This window comes from Capricornis sumatraensis, chromosome 6, assembly GCF_032405125.1.
Source record: "Capricornis sumatraensis isolate serow.1 chromosome 6, serow.2, whole genome shotgun sequence".
Classification (NCBI taxonomy): domain Eukaryota; kingdom Metazoa; phylum Chordata; class Mammalia; order Artiodactyla; family Bovidae; genus Capricornis; species Capricornis sumatraensis.
The window spans coordinates 17,753,696-17,779,098 of record NC_091074.1 but is presented as its reverse complement, the minus strand read 5'-3'; the positions used below and the strand labels follow the sequence as shown (position 1 = coordinate 17,779,098).

General features: G+C 42.0%; 1 protein-coding gene across 6 annotated transcripts in view; it reads left to right on the top strand.

Moving 5' to 3' along the window:
• Positions 1–24,274, top strand: part of HMBOX1 (homeobox containing 1) — a 115,099-nt gene extending 90,825 nt beyond the window's left edge. The window contains exons 6-10 of one of the 6 annotated variants that reach the window (XM_068974251.1): positions 18,718–18,800; positions 20,947–21,042; positions 22,096–22,184; positions 22,427–22,498; positions 24,062–24,274. In XM_068974251.1, coding sequence (XP_068830352.1) covers positions 18,718–18,800; positions 20,947–21,042; positions 22,096–22,184; positions 22,427–22,498; positions 24,062–24,199 — 478 coding nt within the window. In that variant the 3' untranslated portion in view covers positions 24,200–24,274. Of the gene's footprint in view, positions 1–18,717; positions 18,801–20,946; positions 21,043–22,089; positions 22,185–22,426; positions 22,499–24,061 lie in introns of all 6 variants that reach the window. The other 5 variants (XM_068974249.1, XM_068974248.1, XM_068974254.1 and 2 more) reach the window with 5 other exon arrangements.
• Positions 24,275–25,403: the final 1,129 nt, after the last annotated feature.

Below are 25,403 nucleotides of genomic sequence, written 5' to 3'. Positions count from 1 at the left end.
TCCCTGGAACATGACTGTATGCCAGGTTTGCTTTAATATCCCTGTGAAGAAATTTATTGTGTACAATTAGTAAGATAACCTTTCGGTTCTGACAGTAATGCTGTAAATAGATTGTTTTTGGTCAAGTGTTATCAGAATTAATTTGACTTTTTAAAGGCAATTAAGCAGTCATTTATGTATATCCTGGGGAGTTTGATTGACTAAACTAAAAACAGCAGCAAACCCATAATACAGGAAATAAAAAAGTAGGTTTAAGAGAAAGTAGCATGTACCTTTAAATACAAGGTATTGTTTATCCCTCTTCAGAGAGGTATCAGAATAATCCCAACCAGTGAACCTCTGATTCTTTAAAGAATCTAGGCTGTTGTCCATGTTTGGTTTGCTATTTGTTGAGACTCCCCTGAGAGGACAGGTTCTCATTTTAGGTACAGACCATATCCTTTTAGCAAGAGGTGGTCATTTTGTAGAAGTGTAGTATTGATCATGAGAAAAAAGCATGCAGGAACCAGTGGATTGATTTTATCAGTCTTGTTCTATTGATCTTCATATTATAGTAAATTGTTGGTCAGTAGTGTCAGGTTGGTAAAGGGCGAGTTTATAATTCAGTGTTTTATATTTAAAAATAGGCTCTCTGCCTCAGGATTACTTGTACACCAGGTGTAAGAAACTTGACAATTCCAGATCACCTTGTGTGTATGTTAGTTGCTCAGTCGTGTCTGACTCTGCAAACCTGTGCACTGTAGCCCGCCAGGCTCCTCTGTGCATGGGATTTTCCAGATAAGAATACTGGAGTGGGTAGCCATCCCCTTCTCCAGGGGATCTTCCCTCCCAGGGATCAGACTTGGGTCTCCTGCATTGCAGGCGGATTCTTTACCATCTGGGCCACCAGGGAACCCTCCAGATCACCTTGCAAATCTTTGCTAACTCCTACTAACAAAGGCTGACAAAACAGAGAGGAAGATACAGCTGCTCTCAGCCAGAGGGGAAGCAGAGGCAGCAAGGGGCCTTGACCTCGCCTTGACTGAGATGTGGTAGATGCGGTTCACTCTCCCAGGTAACATGGTTTCCGCTGGTATGAAGTTCACCTAATTATCACTGGCATTTGGACCAGCAAAACCAAACACTGCCCTCTTATGCATGTTCTTTTTCTTACTAAAATAAAATGTAGAAGTGAGCAACATTTAATGAATTCAGTGGCGTGCAATCGAGAGACATGTCTTAAGAGAAGTACCATTTCTCAGTTGTTTTTCTTTAAGGTGGTTAGAATTTGTCAATCTTACTGTTTTTGCCTGACAACTCCAGAAAATTGCCTACATTCTTCTTTTTCAGTTTTCATAGCACTGATGAGTAAAAAGGTAATACATATTAGAAGGCAAACTTGTTCTACATTGTCACATAGAAACTCACACCAAATCTCTGCTGTGATAGGACTTCGTTTAGGGCTGCATGTTGCTGGACAAATGATAAACCTGTGTTGCTTCTAAGTTTTAGTGATTGGATAAAATGTATTAAACAGTTCCTAAATTCACTGTTACTCTTGAAATCTCTTTATCAAATAGCAAGTAAGTTCTCATGGCAGTTAATGTGCTGCAAATAAATAAAACATTTAAACATAGAACCTTTGCAATGAAGGATCTTGGGTGATAAAAATTTTATCAGTACGTTTCATACATGGTATCTGTAATTTTGTCATATATGGAATTTTCTTTTCTATATTCATGAAGAAAAGCCATTGTGAGGACGTGGAAGCTTGTTTTGGTGCTGGTGTCTGAAGAGGTACTACTTACTCTTCTGCAGAAGGCTGAAGTGAAGTGAAAGTTGCTCACTCCTGTCCAACTCTCTGTGATCCCATGTACTACACAGTCCATGGAATTCTCCAGGCCAGAATACTGGATTTGGTAGCCTTTCCCTTCTCAAGGGGATCTCCCCAACCCTGGGATCAAACCCAGGTCTCCCGCGTTGCAGGCAGATTCTTTACCAGCTGAGCCATAGTTAACTGTGCTAGATATATCCTTTAAATGTGTATGGATGTTGTGTTTCAAAGAAGTCCCAGAGTTTATTAAATTCTCCTGCCCCATTCAGAAAAGGTAGTTTGGTGTTATTATGGTTATTATGGTCTCCAGAGCAATTACATTTCCTTTCCCAGGAGGAAAAAGCCCTTAGGTGTAGCTGCAGTCCTGGGGCTGCCAAGGGGTTCTCACTAATCTGTCACATTTTTGCTTCTGGGAGCTCTTGTGAAATTTATAGGAGTTTGGTTTAGGTGATTCATTGCTATGGAGATTTGACATCTTAAAGGACGTCTGAAACAATACTATATCATAGCTAAATAATGACCACCATTCCTGTGGGCCCTTTGAGCCAAAGAACTGAGTCAGGAAACTTGAGTTCTGGGCTGTATGACCTTGAACAAGTCAAGTCTCCTTTCTGGTTCTTCATTTGTCAAGTCCATGTCTTCATCTGGAAAATGAAGAGGCTGACTTGGTAATATCTCCTTCCAGCTTAAAGTTCTTTGATTCTTTGTAAGAATATACTCTGTGGTATATCTAAATCCATGTGTAATGAACTGTGGTATGGGATTTCATTGCATTTATGAATTAAGATTCCAAAAGTCAGCCTTTCGTATCTGAATCCTTTATAGGTCAGTACTAATTTTTCTACTTAAAGTGTTCCCTTTTCGCAGGCTTTTCTATTCTAAAACTTTAAGATGCTGCAAAGTCTCAAGAACTTAGCTTCTTCTGTATTAGGACTCATTTATATTTTAGCTTTTACTTGGTAGGTCATGTGAACCTCCCCAAAGTCTGATTTAGAGGGAGCCATTATTTAAGTCTATAGAATTAGAAGTGAACCCTTATTCTTAAAACATACGTTAGTGTAGAACATCTTTTGTCATACTTTAGTGTGTTTACGTAACAGATGTTTAAAGTGTGAATGTTTGTTGCCAAAAAACATGAAGATAAACTAAGACTAAGACATCTATTTAAAAATAATTTTGTGCAGTTCTATTTTGTTCACGCTTTGGGAGAGCAAACTTTATTTTCAAATAATGCTTTTTTGATTACAAAATTAGTACATACTCACTACATAAAAAATGGGGAAATGCAGGAAAATGTAAAGAAGAACATTGAAACGCCCTTAACACCACAGATAATCATTAATATTTTGGTGTGTTTCTTTTCAGCCATTTTTCTGTTATGTATGTATCTGCATATCTTCTAAACAGAAGAAGGTTGTATAAGAATATACTATAATTTTTTACATGCTGCTGGTGCTAAGTCGCTTCAGTTGTGTCTGACTCTGTGCGACCCCATAGACGGCAGCCCACCAGGCTCTGCCATCCCTGGGATTCTCCAGGCAAGAACACTGGAGTGGGTTGCCATTTCCTTCTCCAATGCATGAAAGTGAAAAGTGAAAGTCAAGTCGCTCAGTCGTGTCCAACTCTTAGTGACCCCATAGACTGTAGCCCACCAGGCTCCTCCATCCATGGGATTCTCCAGGCAAGAACACTGGAGTGGGTTGCCATTTCCTTCTCCAGTGCATGAAAGTGAAAAGTGAAAGTCAAGTTGCTCAGTCGTGTCCAACTCTTAGTGACCCCATAGACTGTAGCCCACCAGGCTACTCCATCCATGGGATTCTCCAGGCAAGAGCACTGGAGCGGGTGCCAGTGCCTTCTCTAGATTTGCTACCTAGTCCTGTGCATTTTGACATGTGTGTTGACAGCTGTGTCTAGCTCAGGTCCTTACTTCATAACTGCTTATGTTGCCAGTTTGTAAATAGATACAGGGATGGTAAAAGAAAGAAAAGTATTTTGAAAAGCAGTTTTTAAAAAAATTAATCAGAGTTAGCTTTTTGTAATACTACATAACCCAGTTTATTTTTATCTTGGGTAATTTTTTATTAGAAAATAGTAACAGATTATAAACTATTGTAAAGAAGAAAATAACATTTACAGTCATAAATAACCACAAAAAATATTTTGGTACATTTACATTTAGTATTTCTATCTATGTGTACTTTAAAAATGATTAGAATAAGGCATCTGGTTTTGTAGCCTGCTTTTTTTCACTGACATTTTGCAGTGTCATTTAGTGCTCTTTGAAAACATGATTTTTTTAAACGGCTCCTCCTTTTTTCTTCAAGTGCCTATACCATAATCATATTTAACAATTATTACTGTTGGAGACATTTAAAGTCTTCCCAGCTTTGCCCTGTTAAAACTACTGACACAGACACCCTTGTTCTTACCTTCTCTTAAAAACAATATTAGCAACTCCTTCCACAGCTGAATTCACCCTCGTCACTGGCCTTGAGCACACTGCTCCTGCCCCTGCCGCCTGCCTTGTGTGTGCTGTGTCTTTTTAGTCAGTGAAAAATCTCCATTTTGCTTTTCTGGAGGATAAAAAGCTCTGTTTTAGTTTTGTCTATGTTTAAACTTCTCTGATTGCTAATGAGACTCGTTTCCCTGTTTATTAATCATTCGTACTTCATCTTTTGGTGTTCGTTCCTTTCCTTTACCCATTTTTCTGTTGTGTATCCATGTTTTCTGCTTGACTTGTATATTAATTCTTTATGGAATAAGCTCATTAACCCTTTCTGCTATATATTTGCAATTTATTTCACTTTTATTTAAATGTAGATAAGTGCACCACTTTATTCTTGTGTGACTGCCTCCATCCCTTAGGCCTCTTCATTCAGATGTTTTCTTTTACATTTTGCCATAAAACATTGAGTTTGTAAGGTGAAGATCTAATTTGGTCTTATTTTCCAAATAACCAGTTTTCCCCTTTCTTAAGATTTAAAATTATTTCTCGCATATGAAGTTACTATGTTTTTTGGTTCTATTTACTATCAATTACTATTTACTATCAATTCTTGAACCACAATTATGGTTATCATATAATTTCACAATATTTGATGAGAGGGCCCATTCACTAATATTTATTTTTAAAATGTTCTTAACCATTCTCATCTGTTTTTTCAGGTGAGCATTAAAATAGTGTTGCTGACAGCACTCCCACTGAGAAAAAAAGAAGGGAAAAAATACATGATTGAAGTTAAACCTAAAAATTAACTTGGGAAGAAGTGTCACTGTCATATTATTTTTCTTTTCTAAGAATAGTTGTATGCCTCTCCGTTTCTTGTATCTTTTTCATACCTGTCAGTGAACTGAGTAACAGTTTTAGTTTTTTGTATATTTTATATATTTTTCTTGTTAGATATTTTTATTTTAATTCTCATTTTTCTTGCTCTCATGAATATAGGCCTTTTTTCTATTAAGTTGTCCAGCTGCTTATTGATACACGGGAAAGTTTTAGTATCTTTATTGGTCTGTTTAGTCCCCAGCAATCTGATTGATTATTTCTGAGACAATTTGAATATACCCCTTAGTTTTCTTGGTATAGTATAATATGCTAATGATATTTTTGTGGCCCTCCTTCCCAGTTTGTTTCTTAATTTTCTTTCATGTCCTATTGTAATGACTAGGACTTTTAGAAAAACATTAAATTGTAACAAGAGAAAAGGTTGTATTGGGGATGGTGGGCTCTGTTGCCCAGTTTCTGATTTAATTTAGATGCTGCTAGTATTTCCTCATAGTTCAGTAGGTAAAAAATCTGCCTGCAATGCAGGGCACACAGGTTTGATTCCTGGGTCAGGAAGATCCCCCGGAGAAGGAAATGGCAGCCCACTCCAATATTCTTGCCTGGGAAATCCCATGGACAGAGGAACCTGGCAAGCTACAGTCCCATGGTGTCGTAAGACCACCACAGCTGCTTGCATTTTATCATCTTATTAATGTTACCAGTTATTGGTTTTCCAACATATTATTGTGAAAAATTTTAAATGTACAGCAGAGCTGAAAGAATTTTACAGTTATCACCTAGATTCTGCCATTGTTTTACTATACTTGTTTTCTTATACATCTCTTAGCAGATTTTTTTTTTTTTACCATTGGTAGTAGTCTTTGTTGTATTGCAGAAATATTTATCTGTACTTAGTGTTCCAAGATTTTAAAAAATAAGCACTGCTAAATTAGTTGCTGAAGATAGAGATGAATATAGCAATCCCTTAGCTCCGTTTGTTATCATGAAGTAGCCAATCTAAAAAGTCAGTAAAGCTTTGAAATAGGGATTTAATATGAAAACTGTTCAAATGGAGGACAGTGTTAAGCATCAAAAGGGTTGCAGCCAATTTGGATTATAGAAGGAAAAATAATTGAAGTTGGAATTTTTCTGTATTTGACCAGACTTTCAAGAGAATGCCTCATTCAGGTGTTTACTTACAGAAATCAGAAATAGCTGCTTATTTCAGTTTGCCTGCCAGGTGTAGTTCTATACTGAAATGGTGTCCGTTAAGCTATGATAGTTGAATCACAGTATCTCTTAAGACCATCCCATTCTTTCTGTACTGATTCTATTTACCCAGAGTATTTGTTTTGTAGGGCTGACATAACAGATTTCCACAAACTTGGTGGCTTAGAACAGCAGAAGTGTATTTCTCACAGTCCTGGAAGCCACAATCTGAAGTCAAGGTATCAGCAGAGTGGGTTCCTTTGGGAGGTTCTGAGGGTAGAAACTCTCCCACACTTCTAGCTTTGGTCAGCTGTCAGAGGTCCTTGGCATTCCTGAACTTGCAGACCCATCACTCTGCTTTCATTTCTGCACCGTCTTCTCTGTTTGTGTTCTTTTCTTTCTCTTAGGAGGACACTCATCACATTTAGGGCATAGTGTGACCTCATCGCAATCCTTCCCGTAATTACATCCGCAGAGACCCAATTTTATATACAGTCACTTCCTGAGGTTCCAGGTGGACGTGAATTTTCAGGTGACGCTCTTCACCCCACTGCACCCAGCAACTTCCTTAGCAAGCAGGAATGGAAAGAGCGTGGGCCTGGAGGTCAGGAAGCTTGGTTCTAATCCTAGCCAGCTCTCTAACTTTGGGGAGCTTATTATCTGTAAGCTTACCATTGTCCCCATTTCCCCCATCTTTCCAAGCCCCCGATTGTCCTAAAGTTCACAGTAAATGACGGACAGTTATATACATGGCTGACTTCCAGCTCTGCTTCTCCTGTTTCTCTCTGACTCCTGGTTGTTTCTCAGGGATATTTTAAGGTATGATTAGTATCAGAGGAGCTTTCTCCTGGTTTGTAACTGAACTGAGGATGTCATTAGGCTTTTATGGATTAACCAAAGAGAGGTGCTGTACTTGGAGAAAGTACATTTCTGTCATCTCTTGTTTCCCTGTTATTTAAAACAACCACCACCACTACCCCCCCCCAAAAAAAAGAAATATTTTAATTATTTTGTTGTTGCTGAAGACCATTTAACACATAGATGCTCTCTAAAAGTGGATATGGGACAACTAGGTTCCAAACTATTTCAGTTTAATGGTATTCTTTCCTGCTCTCCACCCAGTAATTATACATAGTGATAAAGAAATACACACTGGATTATAGATAGTGAGCCCTGGCTGACAATCCTGAAACGTTATTTTTTTAATTACTAAAGTGATGAGGTTTAAATCTCTCTTCAGGGGAGATAGTTCATTTAAAAACACAGGGTAGGGGAGCGAGGCGGGAATAAGTTCATTTACATGGCATTATCCTGGCAGATCAGACAGTAAAGAATCTGCCTGCAATGCAGGAGACTTGGGTTCGATCCCTGGGTCGGGAAGATAACCCGGAGAGGGAAATGGCAACTCACTCCAGTATTCTTGCCTGGGAATTCCATGGACAGGGAAGCCTGGCTGAGTACACTCCATGGGGTGGGACACAACTGAGGGACACACACACACACAATCTTGCATGGGGTCGCAAAGAGAGGGACACGACTGAGGGACAGACACACACACACATACACCCCTTGCTTAGAGAGCCAGTTCCTATCTTTTCTATGTGCTCCCTGAGACACAATAGGAGGAACTTTCTGGTTGTCGTTTTTATAGACTTAGGTGCTATTGAAATGAAGGTGCTTCAAGGACATTTCCATTTGTTACCAGCTTATGGTATCTCATCTCATGTAAATGATTTTGCCACTTTTCATTTTAATTCTTTGCTGTCATTGTCTTGCAAAGTGATCATTTGGTTTCTCTCTGTGAAGATATTCACTGATCATTCGGCTGACAATGTCCTTTGTCTATAAAGTGTAGTGCCCTTAGGATTTATTTTATTGTTTTTATATTACTACCTGTAGATTTCTGTTTACATGTCTTTCCCTTTTTAGTCTTATAAAATGTCTAGGGCTATAAACATTCTTATTTGGGACAGATGTGTAGTTCAGAAACAGGTCCCTTTCAGAGTCTCAAAGCTAAGTTCTCCCACAGTTTATCCACCTGGTAACAGTAGAAATATCTAATCCTTTGACATAATTTAAGGGTGAAATGCCAGAAGGTGAATAAGGTACTATTCCTAAGGCTGTCTTCTTCATTTGGTGGAAGGGAGGAAGTGGTGCCTAAACCCAGGAAGGGAGGGTGTCTTGAATTTTTATTACCATCCCAGTGTCTCTTCTATTTTATCTTTCCTTGTATTCCCATGCCTTAGCCTACTTCAGATCTTCTCCTCAGCTTTTACCGTAGCTGCATAACTAGCTTTTACCGTAGCTGCATAACTAGCTTTTACCTCTAGGATCACCAGAGATACTGCCATACAAAATGTGTTTGATCATATAATACTCTTGCTTAAAAACCTTTGTCTGGTTGCCTGAAGTTAAGTGCAAACTCTATTATACTCTTTAAAATGTGGACCCAATATTTTTCTTCAGTTTGATCCCCAGTCACCCATCTCATGTACATTTCATCCACACTGAACTCCTCATTCTCAGAACATTTTAAGCTCTTTTATAACTCCCTTCCTTTTATATGTTGCTTCCTTTGCCTCATGCTATTTTACTTTATCCACCCTCCATGTTCTGCCTTCAAGAAACCTGCACAAATGTTGATTCTTCTCTGTTCCCATATACTACGTTCATTCCACTAATACAGTCCATTTTACAGTGAACTCTATAATGTGTTTTGTAACGTACATATATCCCCAGTGATTACATTAGGAGACTCTGCATGGTTTATCTTTGCCACCATTTTGCCAATTGCTTGGTATAAACTAGGACTCAGTCAACATTTTGAGTTGACTAAATAATTAATTATATTTAAAATCAGTCATTAGACTTATTTCTCAACTTTACTGATAGTCTATTGGTTATGTATAGTTCAAAAATAAACACTACTAACATAATTGTATTCAGCTGTATCTTAGTATAAAACCTCTGAATGAAGCGAGGGAAGACAGTGCATTGTACAGTACGGTAAGATCCCAGCCGCCTTTCTCCTGAAAGAAGTATTGTCGGTCTCACTAAAGGCCTTAACTGAAATCAGTGTTTTCTGTTTTCCCCTTTGTTTCTTTCTTACATTAATTTATTCCTTCACATATACATTTATTCAGCCATCTTTTGATCAGACAGTTGCTTACTGAGTGTCTGTTACAGGCCAAGCAGTTTCTCTGGACTTACATAGCTCCTCTTACAGGTAACTAGATAGAAACTATAGTTCCTAATTTCTTCAATGTTTCCTTTCTTCTGACAATTGCCATGTCCCCTTCACAAAACACCTGTGAAAAAGACATAGGGATTTTAGTTAACATTAAACTCGGATGAGCCAATAATGTGATATGGTCCTGGACTGACTATATAATTTACTGTCTAAATGGGACAATTTAGGGGAATGAGAGTGCATGCTAAGTCACTTCAGTCATGTCCAGCTCTTTGCGACCCCATGGACCATAGCCCACCAGGCTCCTCTGTCCATGGGATTCTCCGAACAAGAATACTGGAGTGGGTTTCCATGCCCTCCTCCAGGGAATCTTCCCAACCCAGGGATCAAACCTGTGTCTCTTAGGTCTCCTGCATTGGCAGGTGGGTTCTTTACTGCTAGCACCACCTGGGAATGAGGGGGCAGGGGTTGTTAATAATAATCTAGGATAACAGCACTATTTCAGGCAAACCCTGAATATAATCCTTATAGTCTAATCAGATTGCATTACTAGCTGCTTTTTGTTGTCTGAGCACATCTTAGGTTATTATAGGTTTGTTTTTATTGATAACTTTGCCCTTCCTCTCCAATGCCTGAAGCCTGTGCATCCCTCAGTAAAGATCCAAAGCAGTAAGCTTTCCCAGAGCAGTGTAGTCCATAGAGATCCCTCTCTAACCTGGATTTATTTAACGTATCGTTTATATATTTAATTAGCAGCTAGATATATTCTGACTTGTCACTGTTCTACTGTTTTGACTGTTCTTTTGACTCCTTTTGTTTTAACTTCATATCTGATGTCCTCAACTGAACTGTACTGTCCATGAAGGTAAGGTGGTCTGGTATTCCCATCTCTTTAAGATTTTTCCTCTTGTGATCCACACAGTCAGAGGCTTTAGTGTAGTCAATGAAGCAGATGTTTTTCTGGCATTCTCTTTTTTATGATCCAGCAGATGTTGGCAATTTTGATCTCTGGTTCCTCTACCTTTTCTAAATCCAGCTTGTACATCTGGAAGTTCATGGTTGACGTACTGCTGAAGCCTAACTTTAAGGATTTTGAGTATTGCCTTGCTAGCATGTGAAATGACTGTAGTTGTGTGGTAGTTTGAACATTCTTTGGCATTGCCCTTCTTTGGGATTGGAATGAAAACTGACCTTTTCCAGTCCTGTGGCCATTGCTGAGTTTTCCAAATTTGCTGGCTTTTTGAGTGCAGCACTTTCACAGCATCATCTTTTAGGATTTGAAGTAGCTCAGCTGAAATTCCATCGCCTCCAACTACCTTTGTTCCTAATAAGGCTTCCTAAGGCCCACTTGACTTCCCGCTCCAGGATTCTGGCTCTGGGTGAGTGAACACACCATCTGGTTATCTGGGTCATTAAGACCTTTTTTTGTATAGCTCCTCTGTGTATTCTTGCCACCTCTTCCTAATCTCTTCTGCTTCTGTTAGGTCCTTGCCATTTCTGTCCTTTATTGTGCACATCTTTGCACAAAATGTTCCCTTAGTATCTCCAGTTATCTTGAAGAGATCTCTAGTCTTTCCCATTCTGTTGTTTTCCTCTATCTCTCTGCATTGTTCACTTTAAGAGGCTTTCTTATCTCTCCTTGATATTCTTTGGAACTCTGCTTCTTTTCTCAGTTATTTGTAAGTCCTCTTCAGACAACCACTTTGCCTTCTTGTGTTTCTTTTTCTTGGGGATGGTTTTGAACACCACCTCCTGTACAGTGGTATGAACCTCCATCCATAGTTCTTCAGGCACTTTGTCTACCAGATCTAATCCCTTGAATCTATTCATCACCTCTTCTGTATAATCATAAGAGATTTTATTTAGGTCATACCTGAATAGCCTAGTGGTTTTCCCTTCTTTCTTTAATTTGAGCCTGAATTTTGCAATAAGGAGCTGATGACCTGAGCCACAGTCAGCTCTGGGTCTTGTTTTTGCTGACTGTATAGAGCTTCTTCATCTTTGACTGCAAAGAATATAATCAGTCTGATTTTGATATTGGCCATCTGGTGATGTCCATGTGAAGAGCTGTCTCTTGTGTTGTTAGATTAGAAGAGGGTGTTTGCTGTGACCAGTGTGTTCTCTTGGCAAAACTGTTAGTCTTGGCCCAGCTTCATGTTGTACTCCAAGGCCAAACTTGTCTGTCACTTCAGGTATCTTGACTTCCTACTTTTGCATTCCAGTCCCCTATGATGAAAAGGACATCTTTTTTTGGTGTTAGTTCTAGAAGGCGTTGTATGTTTTCATAGAACTGTTCTACTTCAGCCTTTTCGGCATTAGTGATTGAGGCCTGGATTTGGATTTGGATTGCTGTGATGTTGAATAGTTTACCTTGGAAATGAACAGAGATGATTCTGTTGTTTTTGAGATGGCACACAAATACTGCATTTCAGACTTTTTTGTAACTGTGAGGGCTATTCCATTTCTTCTAAGCGGATTTGTGCCCACAGTAGTAGATACAGTGGTCATCTGAGTTAAATTCCCCCATTCCCATCTGTTTTAGTTCACTGATTCCTAAGATTTCAATGTTTACTCTTATCGTCTCCTGTTTGACCACATCCAATTTACTTTGATTCATGGACCTAACATTCCAGGTTCCTATGCAATAGTGTTGTTTATAGCATCGGACTTTGCTTTCACCAGCATACACATCCACAAAAGGGCATCATTTCCACTTTGGCTCATCTCATCATTCTTTCTGTAGCTGTTGCTCCACTGTTCCCCAGGAGTATGTTGGACACCTACCACCGGGGGGTCTCAGCTTTCAGTGTCACATCTTTCTTTTCACAGGGTCATGAGGTTATCAAGGCAAGAATACTGAAGTGGTTTGCCATTCCTTTCTCCAGGGGACCACATTTTGTCAGGCCCTGACTGCCAGGGACATGCCCGTCAGCCCCTCCACCTAACAGGACGACATGTCTGGTGTCCTGGTTGTCCCACTGCTGGTCCTCATGAAGCATGTAAACCTTCACTGGCTGCTGGGTGTTAGTTAACCTGCCGCCCGGGGGCTGGCCAAAGGCCTTGTGGAAGTCACTGGGAAGGGGATCCGGAGAAGGCAGAAGCTGATGTTGGAGGACGCCTAGCCTCTCCGCTGCTGCTGGGTGCCCTAGCTGGGCTCTGGTCCCCACCTGTCCTCTCCTCCTGCTCTTTGCCATTCTTTTCCAGGCCGCGTGAGCCTGGCCCCTGAGGAGGGTGCTTACTGCTTCACAGCCTCGTACCCCACCGTGCCAGGGACTGCGGGCACCGGTCAGTGTGCTGCTCCTGCCTCCTCCGTGGTCTCCGCAAAGCCCATTTCTGACCTGTCGCCTCCTCAGGCCCTGTTGTGCTAGGAAAAATTCTAAATTCTTATTTAGCTTCCAGAAATACTGTGGTTTTATTCTGTTAGTCACTAGAATGCCAGTCACAATCCTAGATGATTCAAATGCACTTTAGGGAGTTGGATTAATAAGCTACTTCTTAATTGTTTAAATGTTTTCCTAATGTTCTTTTATTTTAAAATAGCGTATTTTCATTTTAGAAATTCAATAGAGAAGTAAATATATAGAGCAGAAAGTGAAAATCCATCTTAATTACTACCAATGTTTCCCTGTCTTCTACCCCAACCCCCCACTCACCCAACCCCAGGATTCTTGCTCCCAAGATATAATCATCATCTGTAACAGTTTAATATGTACCCTTCAAGAGTATGTTGTGGTAACTCTACATATACCCTGATGGTCAGCAGTTCATTTACAGTGATAGCCATCTCTTTTGGAGGCCCCTGCACTGGGCTGGTGGTGACTCTGTCCATCATCATTGAGGAGTGCAGATGAGGGAGAGTCAGACTTGCACCTGGTTTCGGGTGGCATCATTCACAGGATGAGGAAATCACCTTTGACTGGCCAAGAGGTGACAGTTGAGCTGTATGGTGAAAGACGAGATGGTTTGGAGGCAGGGAGGCAATGAGCACGGAAACGGACAGTAGAAGGGCGCAGAGGTGCAGGGGGTTGGCGAGGCTGCTCCGTTCCCCCAGACTAGCATGTATGAGGGCAGCAGTAGATAAAGCTGAGAGGCAGTTTGGGGGAGAGGCGGACTCTGAAGACCTCTATAATAAATCTTAAAAATTTTTAATAGAATAGCAGCATGGCTGGAGATATACATTAGTTATATTAATCAGACATTAGAGGGAGCAGAGTGTCAGTCACAGGCTTTACAATAATTTGGAAGAGTTAGCACAATAATGTGTAGTAGCCATTGAGCTGTTGCTGAAATGGGACCTCTAGGTCTTAGCAGCTACCACTTTCCATCAAATCTAGGAAGGCTTTGATTGTATGACACACCTTTATTTTATATACTGGCATGGAGGGGAGACGCTTCCAGTTAATTTGCAGACACGACGAATTATAAGATGTATCCTAATTTTAGAATCATAATAATGAAGAAATATGCATCATAAAATGAATGAAATAGAGTAAATTATGAGGGCACAGGGAAAAGATATGCAGGTGAGACAGGGTACTCAGGGCTGGTGCCCTGGGATGACCCTGAGGGATGGGATGGGGAGGGAGGTGGGAGGGGGTTCAGGATGGGGGACACATGTACACCCGTGGCTGATTCATGTCAATATATGGCAAAAACCACTACAATATTGTAAAGTAATTAGCCTCCAATTAAAATAAATAAATAACTTCTTTAAAAAAGAAAAGATATGCAGGAAAGAAAGGAGACATGAGGAAATGAAACAGGGCAGGATGATGAGATCAGAGACACAAGTGGAGAAGTAGACCTCGAAGAGGAGACGGCACCCTCCTCGTCCACGAGACGCAGAGGTGAGCGAGCAGCGACTCAGAGACATGCAGAAGCTGAGAAGCTGAAAACAGGAAGCCAGTCCTAATAATCTCCGTCTTGGTTAAGGAGGAGGCAAGGGCATCAGCAAAAAGAATGACGGTGGTAGGTTTGAGGGCTTGCGACTTAAGCGTGGAAAGGTTTCAGGAAAGAGGGGCACGAAAGATGGAGTATTACAGACAGTTGGCTAGAAGAACAAAAAGCATTCCCATCAGAAACAAGGGGCCTAGTTAAGGTCGAGAGACACAAGGTTATAAAGAAATCACTTGGCCCTATTTTATAACTTTGCCCAGGAACTCTTGGTACCCTGATTGAAGGATGGAAGAAAACAAGTGGAAGGTGCTTTCTGCAGGGGGCAAGATTGGCAGGACAGGTATGGTGGAAGGACAGAAAAGCTGAGTAATCAGAATTTCTCCTAAGAGATACTGTTGTTGTTGTTGTTGTTGTTGTTTTCTATTGAAGTACAGTTGAATTGCAATGTTAACTACTGCTGTACAACAAAGTGACTCAGTTATACACACACATACATACATATGCATATACACACGTTCTCTTTCATATTCTTTCTCATGGTTTATTACAGGATATTGAATATAGTGCCCTGTGCTGTACAGTAGGACCTTGTTGTTTCTCTTCTGTGTATGCCAGTTGCATCTGCTAATCCCCAACTCCCACTCCTCCCCTTTCACCTCCTAACTCTTCAACCACTAGTCTATTCTCCATGCCCCCTGATTCTGTTTCATAGACAGGTTTATTTGTGTCATATTTGAGATTCCACATTTAAGTGATATTGTATGCTATTTGTCTCTTTTTGACTTACTTCAGTTTGGCTTCCCTTGTAGCTCAGACAGTAGAGTCTGCCTGCAACGCAGGAGGCCCAGGTTCGATCCCTGGGTCGGGAAGATCCCCTGGAGAAGGAAATGGCACCCCACTCCAGTCCTGTTGCCTAGAAAATCCCATGGATGGAGGAGCCTGGCAGACTACAGTCCGTGGGGTCGCAAACATTCAGACGCGACTGAGCGACTCACTTTCACTTAGTGTGATAATCTCTAGTTGTCCGCATGGTTTTGCAAATGCCATTATTTTCATTTCTTCTTATGACTGATTGTGAAATGTATATATGTACCATATCTTCTTTATCCACTTGTCTGTCGATGAACATTTAAGTTGCTTCTTTGTCTTTGCTATTGTGGACAGTGCTACTATGAACATAGAGCTGCATGTATCTTTTGAATTATCATCTGGATGTATGCCCAGGAGTGGGATTCCTGAATCATATGGTATCTCCTAAGAGATACTGTGGATTCAGCTTGCCATGGAATTCAGAGTGAGAAGCAAGATGAGGTCAGAAGAAGAGTGATAGATGAACAGGTTTTTTAAGTTGGGGAAGGGTTTTAAAGGGTTCGAGATTAGTGTAAAGAAGAAGAAATTTGAAGAGGTGGAGTAGGTGAGTAGAAAGTTCACTAGGGGATTTCAGAATTTCAGATTTCGACGTGGAGTTCTAAGTCTTCTTGAGTCTTGAAATGTGCTATCTTTCTAAAATGCAGTTGGGAGTGTATCCTGTGCTGCTTGTAAAACCTCTATTTCAAGATGAAATCTTTATTACGTATGGAACATCGCAAGGTGGCCCCATCCTACTTCTCCAGACTACCATCTCTCATTTTTTCTTGTGAACCCGTATTCTCACCACACTGAACTCTTCTCCATGCCCAGAATCATCAAGACTTTAATCTACCTTTTTGCCTTTGCTCATGCTTTTTCCCTTTCATGAAATGTTCTTCTTTTTCTTTGCTTTGCAAACTCCTATCTTGTCCTCAAGAGGTAACTCAGATGGCACTTCCTCTGCCAAGTCTTACGGCAGCACTGAGCACACTGTCCTCTGTGCTCCCACCCTCCTCTGTTCAGACAGCCTATGGACTTTTAGCCCAAGGGTAGTGATTGATGTGTCTCTTCAGTAGATTACAGGCTTCCCTGGGGGCTCAGATGGTAAAAATCTGCCTGTTGTGCAGGAGACCCAGGTTCAGTTTCTGGGTCAGGACGGTCCCCTGGAGGTGGAAATGGCTACCACTCCAGTATTCTTGCCTGGAGAATTTCATAGACAGAGGAGCCTGGTGGGTTACGAAGAGCTGGACACAACTGAGCAACTAACACTTTCACTTGAGCAACTAGCACTTTCACTTCACTTTCAGTAGATTATAAACTCCTTGTGGTCAGAAACAATCTAATTCTCTTCTTGACCCACAGTGGATGCATATAACGTTAGATACTTAGTATCTGCTTTTGTTGTCTTTGTTGCTGAATTTTAAATGAATGTGCTGATCCTGTGCTTTTCAAACATTAATGTGCAGTCAGATTACCTGGAGATCTTGTTAAAATTCAGATTCTCATTTAGTCTAAGGCAGGGTCTGGGATTCCGCTTTTCTAACAAGCCCCTGGGTAATGACTTTGCCCAACTAAATAGCAGAGGTGGAGTTAAGATGAAGTCAGTAGGAATGTGGAAGTGGAGCAGTGACTTGGAAGCATCCTCAGTATGAACATGGAAGCTCTAAACATGGTAGCAGAAAGTCATGTGGAAAGAGATGTGTAAACCCCGCACTGAAGCAGGAGACCGCTGTGTGGGGTGGCGATAGCACACAGAGCCCTGCCGCTCACAGTGTGGAAAAGGAAGGGCTGCGGCTGACGGCAGCCGCTGTGTCAGGGCTCCTGCGAAGGCTGCTCTCCACACGGAGAGGGTGCGGCGCAGAGGAGCTGCGCTGCAGAAGGCAGGGCTCACAGGAGGTTAGGAGCCTCCCAGTACAAGGGCACTGGCACCGGTGCAGAGAGGATGGGGAAGGGGAGCCCCCACGGAAGTGAGAGGAGCTAGGATGTGACAGGGAGTCACCTCCTGACCTTCAGTTTCCAGGTTCAAAGCACAGAAATTCTTCCTTTTTGAAAACTCAAGGTGACCGAACAAATAGTACTAATAAGCATTCTGTTTCCCCATATAGTGTCACGGGCCTGATAATGCCAAGGATGGGTTCAGTAAACCCAATTTCTTTAAGTACTATTGTACAGAAGTAATATATGCATTTAGCACGTGGAAAAAGGCAAAAATAAATCTTAAAATGTTTAAATTTCCTCCTCCTTATCCCTTTCCCTACGATAAGGTAATCAACCTTGATGTGTACCCTTCCAGCTTTTATCCATGGAGATTTTTTATGAGGACATTTTATTAGAGGATAAGTATATCAATATTCTGATACTTAGTCACTTAGGTTTTTTTTAATTGGAGGATAATTGCTTTACAATGCTATGCTGATTTCTGCTATACAGCAACGCAAATCAGCCATAAGTATGCATATGTCCCCTCCCCCCACCCTTTATCCATGCAGATTTAAGTACACATACGCAGGAATTTTTTTTCTCTTTAAAATTTTTATTTTATATTGGAGTATAGCAGATTAACAATGCTGTGATAGTTACAGGTGCACAGCAAAGGGACTCAGCTATATATATATGTATGTGTGTATGCATGCACACACACACACATGTATCCATTCTCCCCCAGACTCCCCTCCCATCCAGGCTGCCACAGAACATTGAACAGAGTCCCCTGTGCTATACAGTAGGTCCTTGTTGATTATCCATTTTAAGAACAGCAGTGTGTAGATGTCCATCCCAAACTCCCTAACTGTCCCTTCCCCCGTTCTTTGCAACCATAAGTTCACTCTCTAAGTTAGACAGGAATGTTAAAAATTTCTTAACAGTACTTTTACATGCACATTATTCTACAGATTTTTTTTTTTTTTTCCACTTAGGACCACATCAAGAACATCTCCCCAGGCCAGTGAACAGTTTTTCTAGTCCTTTTTAAGTAGCTGTGTATAAATACAGATGTCTCATAATTTGTTCTATCACTCTCCTATTGATGGACAACTGGGCAATTTCCAAGTTTTGCTACTACAAACAAGACATACAAAGAGTCCTGTCGTCACCAGTGCCTCAATAACGGAAGTCTGTGATTTCAGTCAGCCACCCATATCACAAGTAACTTTTATATCCAGTACATCTTTTATTGAAGCCGAGCAGTGGCTAAACCTGTCCTATCCAATATAGTAGCCACTAGTCACATGTAACTGTTTAAATTTATTAAAATCAAAAATCCACTTCCTTCATCACATCAGCATCATTTCAGGTGCTCAGTAGCCCCATGTGAGTAGTGGCTGCCCTGTTGGACAGAAAGACTGTTTCTATCTTCATAGGAAATTCCATCAGACAGCCTGGACTAGACATTAATGTTACATCTTAGAAAAGGACATCTTTTTCAGTGAACCTGTGTGTTAAGGAGAGCACATTTGTAAAAGTACAAACTTGTGTCTTAATTGATTGCCTCTGCAGTTACTTCAATGAGAATCAATACCCAGATGAAGCAAAGAGAGAAGAAATTGCAAATGCTTGCAACGCAGTGATACAGAAGCCAGGTAAGGCAGCAAGCGCGCTTGGCTCTGGGCTGTGCTTGGACCAGCATTTGGGACCTCAGTCTCTTCCTCATGCCGGCGGTGCTCTTGGCTCCATTCCCACCATCCTCCTGTGGATGCTCATTGCTCTGTCTTGTTCACACTGTACTTCTGAGGGGGTGATTACACTACTCCAAATTAGGCTTCACGTGGGAAAGTTCCAATGAGTGTCCTTGCTTGAGATACGCAACCTTGAAATTACTAGTTTTAAAGACTGTATAGATTTCTTTTTCCAAAAATACAGCATAAACATACCAGTTTCAAAATAGTTTTAAAGTTGGCATACATAAACAAGACTTGTTAATGTAAATATTAAGATAGTTTTGTTTTGTAACTGTTGAAAATTGTATAATTCTGTATTCCTGTTTAAAGAAAGAATTCTTTTTGGAGCGAACTTCTTTCCCATTTCTACATTGGGATGACTTCTTAGCTTGGAGTATTTCCATTCTGAAGTCCAGTTGTTCCTGTGCAAGTCAGCAGAGCCCCTGAAACACTCATAGGTCATGTGCTAAAATGTTCTTCCATAGTATGGTGGTCGTGATTTTTTTTATAAATCAGAAACCATTCTCAGTGAAGAAGATCCAATTGATCTCCATTTGGCCGGTTAATTGGATTGGCTTAAAGGGTACATACAAAAGTATGACTTTTTTGTTTTAAGTTTTATAACTGTTTTGTGATAATTAAATACTAATTTATTCCCCCTTAGTTAGAAGCCAGACTTCTAACCGTCCAGAACATACATACACACTCAGCTACAACGACATCGGTACCCTTACTTCTCACAGGCCAAAACCCCAGCCCTAATGCTCTGCTGGATGGAACTCAGACTCTTCCTGGAAAGTACTTAACCTCCGGGCATCAAGCACCTGACCTGTTTTCTGGTCCCTCTACCCATTGAGGGGTAAAAGCTAAGATAGAAAATGAAGGAGAAGAGTGTTTGCCATGTTGGTGAACGTGGCTCTCCATAAACCATCGCATTTGACAGCAATTTGCAGCTTGAATTGCGCTATGTGTTCCAGAGTAGTTACAATAACAGATGGGCATAGTGACCTTAGTCTTAAGAAGACAGGGATGGTATCCCTGTCTTAAGACAGCAGGAAACTAGTTAATACAGGGCCTTAAAGGTGTAAGGGGACTTCAGCTACCTGGGAACGCGATAAAGAAACAGATTCATCTGCGTAAATGATGCTAATTAAATGAAGCTTTCATGTTACCGTCATGTGAACTTTGAACACTTAACAGGCTGAATCCTTTAATATTTTATATTGGAATTCCTTCATATTGTGTGACTTTCTGAATTGAAGCATTTTGTGTTATTAGGGCTGTTTGTATGTTGATTTTTCCATCCTAAGTTGCTTCAGTCGTGTCTGACTCTTTGTGACCCTATGGACTATAGCCCGCCAGGCTCCTCTGTCCATGGGATTTTCCAGGCAAGAATACTAGAGTTGGTTGCCATGCCTTCCTCCAGGGGATCTTCCCAACCCCAGAACTGAACCCGTGTCTCTTGTCTCCTGCATTGGCAGGCGGGTTCTTTACCACTATTTATATGTTTATTCTGGAGAAGGAAATGGCAACCCACTCCAGTATTCTTGTCTGAAGAATCCCATGGACAGAGGAGCCTGGCAGGCTATAGTCCATGGGGTCGCAAGGGTCGGACACAACTTAGCGACTAAACCACCACCACCATATGTTTATTCATTCAATAATTAAGTCTGTGTATAGTACTGCTGCTGCTAAGTCACTTCAGTCGTGTCCGACTCTGTGCGACCCCATAGACGGCAGCCCACCAGGCTCCTCCGTCCTTGGGATTCTCCAGGCAAGAACACTAGAGTGGGTTGCCATTTCCTTCTCCAGTGCGTGAAAGTGAAGTCGCTCAGTTGTGTCCGACTCTTCGCGACCTCATGGACTGCAGCCCACCAGGCTCCTCCATCCATGGGATTTTCCAGGCAAGAGTACTGGAGTGGGGTGCTAGATCATGGTAAAAAAATTCTGTATCTGTTATTCTGGCAATGGATGCAGTGAAAAGAACATTTGGAAAAGAAAAAAAGTATTGTCCCTTAAAACTAGCCTCAGATACAGATTTTCTGAATTTTACTGCATGTCTTCGCAGGCAAAAAACTGTCAGATCTGGAACGAGTTACCTCCCTGAAAGTATATAATTGGTTTGCTAACAGGCGGAAGGAGATCAAGAGAAGAGCCAATATCGGTAATGTATCCGAGAGGCTGTTGTCTTCTTTGAAGGCAGTCCTGGGGCCTTGTGTTTAAGAGTGACTTCAGTTTAGAACTACAGGTCTAAATGAGACTACCCTTTAAGCCTAACAAGAATTGCCCTTATGTTTTTCTTCATTGTATTTTTAATAATGTAAAGTTAATATTAATCATACTATTTGTATTGTATTAGTTCAGTCAGTCAGTCATGTCCGACTCTTTGCAACCCCATGAATCACAGCACGCCAGGCCTCCCTGTCCATCACCATCTCCTGGAGTTCACTCAGACTCACGTCCATCGAGTCCGTGATGCTATCCAGCCATCTCATCCTTGGTCGTCCCCTTCTCCTGCCCCCAATCCCTCCCAGCATCAGTACTGTACTAAGGATGACATTATTATTTCTAAACCTCATCATTCTTAATGTGCAAGAATCTGGAATTAGACATGATCTCTGATCAGTTACTCCTGTGGTGCAGATGAAAGCTACCTATAAGGCCTTGAGAGGGGGAAATGTGACACCCTAAGCCTTTTCACTGTTACCAGGCTATGACCCAGAGGCTAAGAAACAGCTGATTAACAGAATTGGAATAAAAGCGTCTTAATATACAGGGAACCTAGTAAAAAGCAAGATTGGAAAAATAAAAGCATGTAAGAAACTTGAATTGAGATCAGGATGGTGGGCTGGTTTTGAGCTTCTAAAATTGTATTTCACTTATAAACTTACTTCTTCATCATGATGATCCTCAAATGCTTTGTAGAACCCCAAGACAGGAGAGCCGTTCAGTTAGCTGGTACGTATAAAGCACCTACCAGTCAGCCACTCAGATGTTCACACGAAGCAGCAGGGGCTCCAGAAGGGCAAACGTGTTGTTCCTCCCCTGACCTCTGTGCCATTGAATTCCACCTGTCTGCAACTGAGCAGAAACAAAACGTAGTCTAGGGTTTTGTTTTAATTGCATTCTCATTTTCTCAATACAGATTCAGTGTTTAGACCTTTATGGTATGGTAACAGATAATTTAGGGATCTGTTTGCTTTTTTCGAAGAAGCAGCAATCCTGGAGAGTCATGGGATAGACGTACAGAGTCCGGGAGGCCACTCCAACAGTGATGACGTGGACGGGAATGACTACTCAGAGCAGGTGAGCCACGGAGCAGGTGCTGCTGGGTACAGCGTGGGTGGGGTCGTATGACAACTCAATTCTGTGGGTGTGCTTTGTCCAGGGTGGGGGGGGGTGGGGGCGAGCTAAGGTCCCTCCAGCTCTGCTTATGTGTCTAGTTAGATTTTCATATAACTTGAAAGAAATGTGGTTAAGATTCAGTTGTCCTGTTGAATTTGTGAGAAATCCTTATTCACCCACACGGATTTATTGTCATACAACAGGATACTTGGCAAGTACGCAATGGGGAGGAGGAGGAGGGAAGAAGTTCAGAGGGAGGCAGAGAAGCAGAGAAGGTAGAAGAAGAGAGGAGGATCTGATCCAAACAAGCAAGTTCCACCATCCACCACACACACACTCAATGTCTGAGAGATGCTAGGGGCTTCGGGCAGCCGCGGCCCTGCCTGGACATGACTCCACCCGCACAGTGGAAGGGCCTACCTGCTTCGGCCCCGTGCCGTGGGAGCCCTCATGCTGAGACCGTGGTCCCTCCAGAGTCTCTGGCACACGGACACGCACACACCCGCTCATAAATGCATGTCTGCTCACCTCACCCTGACTTCCTCTTCATTGCTTACGGGGGAAAATATATTTAATTGTAGCCACTGGATGGAGTAATTCAGTAAGAATGTGGGAGTTTTTCCCCACTTAAAGATTTAAATATTTTTTAAGGATTTTAAACTCACTCCATTTTGAATATGAAGAGAATGTGTGGTCTCTTCTAGGCGCCAGTGGGAACACGTTTGCTCTTTCCTAGTCAGTGTACCCTGCTCAGGCTGCTCGTAAAGAGTCCACCATGCTCTCCTGCTCACCATCCTGCAGCTTGAGCGTAGACACTGCCAGAGTCCCTACAGTTCCATGCTGATCCCTGTTTAAACCAAAGACCAGCCTGTGAGAATGAACAGGGCTGCCTATACTTCCCAAGGCTTCCCCCGCACTACCCGCCCCCCCACCCCACGCCGAGGACTCCAAGTCAGAGCTGCACATTTCACTGTAGAGAATGTTCTGGGAGTCGAAGCAGAAACATCCTTGTTAGTTTACCAGTGTAGATGGATCATGTCCATCCTTTTTCCAGAGGCCCTAAGGGTAGCACATACCATGCTTTTTTCCCAGGAAGGGACTTACCCTTCCCAAAGCTTTCTGCTGTAGAGTCCCCTGAAGACGCCAGGTGAGCAACTTACACCTTCTTTGTAACACCACCTTCAGTGCAGCTTCCTTTACAGCTGTATTGTTCATCGTACAGCGATGTGGAAGGCAAGCTCACACCTTCCAAGGAAGACGCCTGCGCTTCCCTCCCCAGCTCCCCTGACAGCCGGAGTGCATAGCCGCTTCCGACAGTTACACTTCTCTCCTGTTGTAACTGAGAATTTGGAGTTTTAGGAAGGTTTGGTTTATTTTCTACTAAGATGCATTTTTATCCATAAGGTGTTGGCATCTGTAGTTTTGTCTGGTTTTCTCAACTGAGTAGAGAGATCCTGTGAATTGTAATAATCTATAAGAGCACCATCCAGAATGTAAGCTCACTAGTGTGGCCCTCAATTACTAGTGCTCTAGTGGCTGCAAACCTGGAATGGTCCAGGTTTGATCATCATCCCCGGCAGTCTTTCTGACAGAAGGGAAAATTCTTAGCCAAAAAAAAAAAACTTCAGTGCTTTTTATCTGCTGAACCATCGAAATGCCAACCAGTAGTCTCTGGACCTGTATCCCATTCAGTGTCTACTTAAATACATTTCACCTCTACCCTGTCATGATCCCTCCCACAAATGTTCTGCTTCCCCTTGCCCCAGCATGCTTTTCTGTGAGCTGGAGGATCTCACCAGTCCCCCAATAACATCTGCTTCTTCTTTCTGCACATCTAGGATGACAGCACTAGCCACAGTGACCACCAAGACCCCATCTCGTTAGCTGTGGAAATGGCAGCAGTCAACCACACTATCTTGGCACTGGCCCGACAAGGAGCCAACGAAATCAAGACAGAGGCCCTGGATGACGACTGACGAGGGAGGGCTGAACGCGAGAAGTTAACTTAGTTTAGACGTAGCACCTTAGCAGACTTTCCTCGGTCCTTAACATGTGTTCTTACAGTATAACTTGCAGTTTCTTGTATGTCAGTTAGCCCTTAGGGTCTTGTTCTGTGAAGATGGCATGGTGCCCTCAGCCTTTACATATACTCTCTCAGTATTAATTCCCAGTAACTAATAACCAACCAACCAACCAAACATCCCTCTCCCAGCCCCTGAGGCTAGAAAATCTTGCTGCTCTGTCTTAGCATTCCAAGAAAGTGCTTCCAGGTATTTAGCTAGCCCTCAGTTCTCAAATAGTAGGCTCCGTGTAAATCCTTGGGTACCTTAAGATTCCTGTAACACTAGTCTCTACCCCTCTTCCTTCCCCTAGACTGGTAGGATGCAAGCTGAGGTAGTGTGGCCAGGATTGACAGACACCATTTGGGGAGTGTCCGCAGAGTAAAAGGAACACTAGAAACCCGCCCCCCCCCCGCCCCCCCCCCCCCGACGTGGGAATAATTGATTTCCAGCTGCAATAAGCCGTGCCTCATAATAGTCACACTGTGGCTAGATTATACTTCTTTGGGTGCTGTGCTAAGAATGTCAGTGGAAAAACTCGATCTCAGATTTCGGTTGATGTTAACATGCCCAACACAGACATCCTTTCCTCTCACAAGCTGTGTGACTGAGTAGAGAAAATACTGCCTTCTGCCTTTGGGACCATGATTAAACAGAAAAATGACAAAAAAAAAAAAGTTTAAAAAAAAAAACCACAAAACACAGCTTGAGAGCATTGGGAAAAACCATGAGCCGAATGTGTAATAATGGTGGATGTTGTTAGAACCACTGTACAGTGCGTGGCACAGGCGCGTGCCCGCCTGGAAAGGTGCCGGAAGTCACCTCGGAAGTGGCTCTGCCTCCTGTCTGTGTCCCCTTTCCTTGCTACCAAAAAACAGGTGATTCGAGGATGGAGCTAAGGCCAAAAGTGAGTAAACCAACTTCCAGTCCCTGTAGCCATTAAACTGAAGCCCCCTCAACATGAGAGGTTGGTAGAGGACTCTGTAGTGGGATTATGCCTACTGACTGTCACAAGCGCAAATGCTTTCCTAAATAGGAGCAGAAAAAGCAGGGGACGTTTGCCACTTCCGCGGCAGGTCTGCAAGATGTGACTTGCTTTGCTGTTCTCTTTACTCTGTCC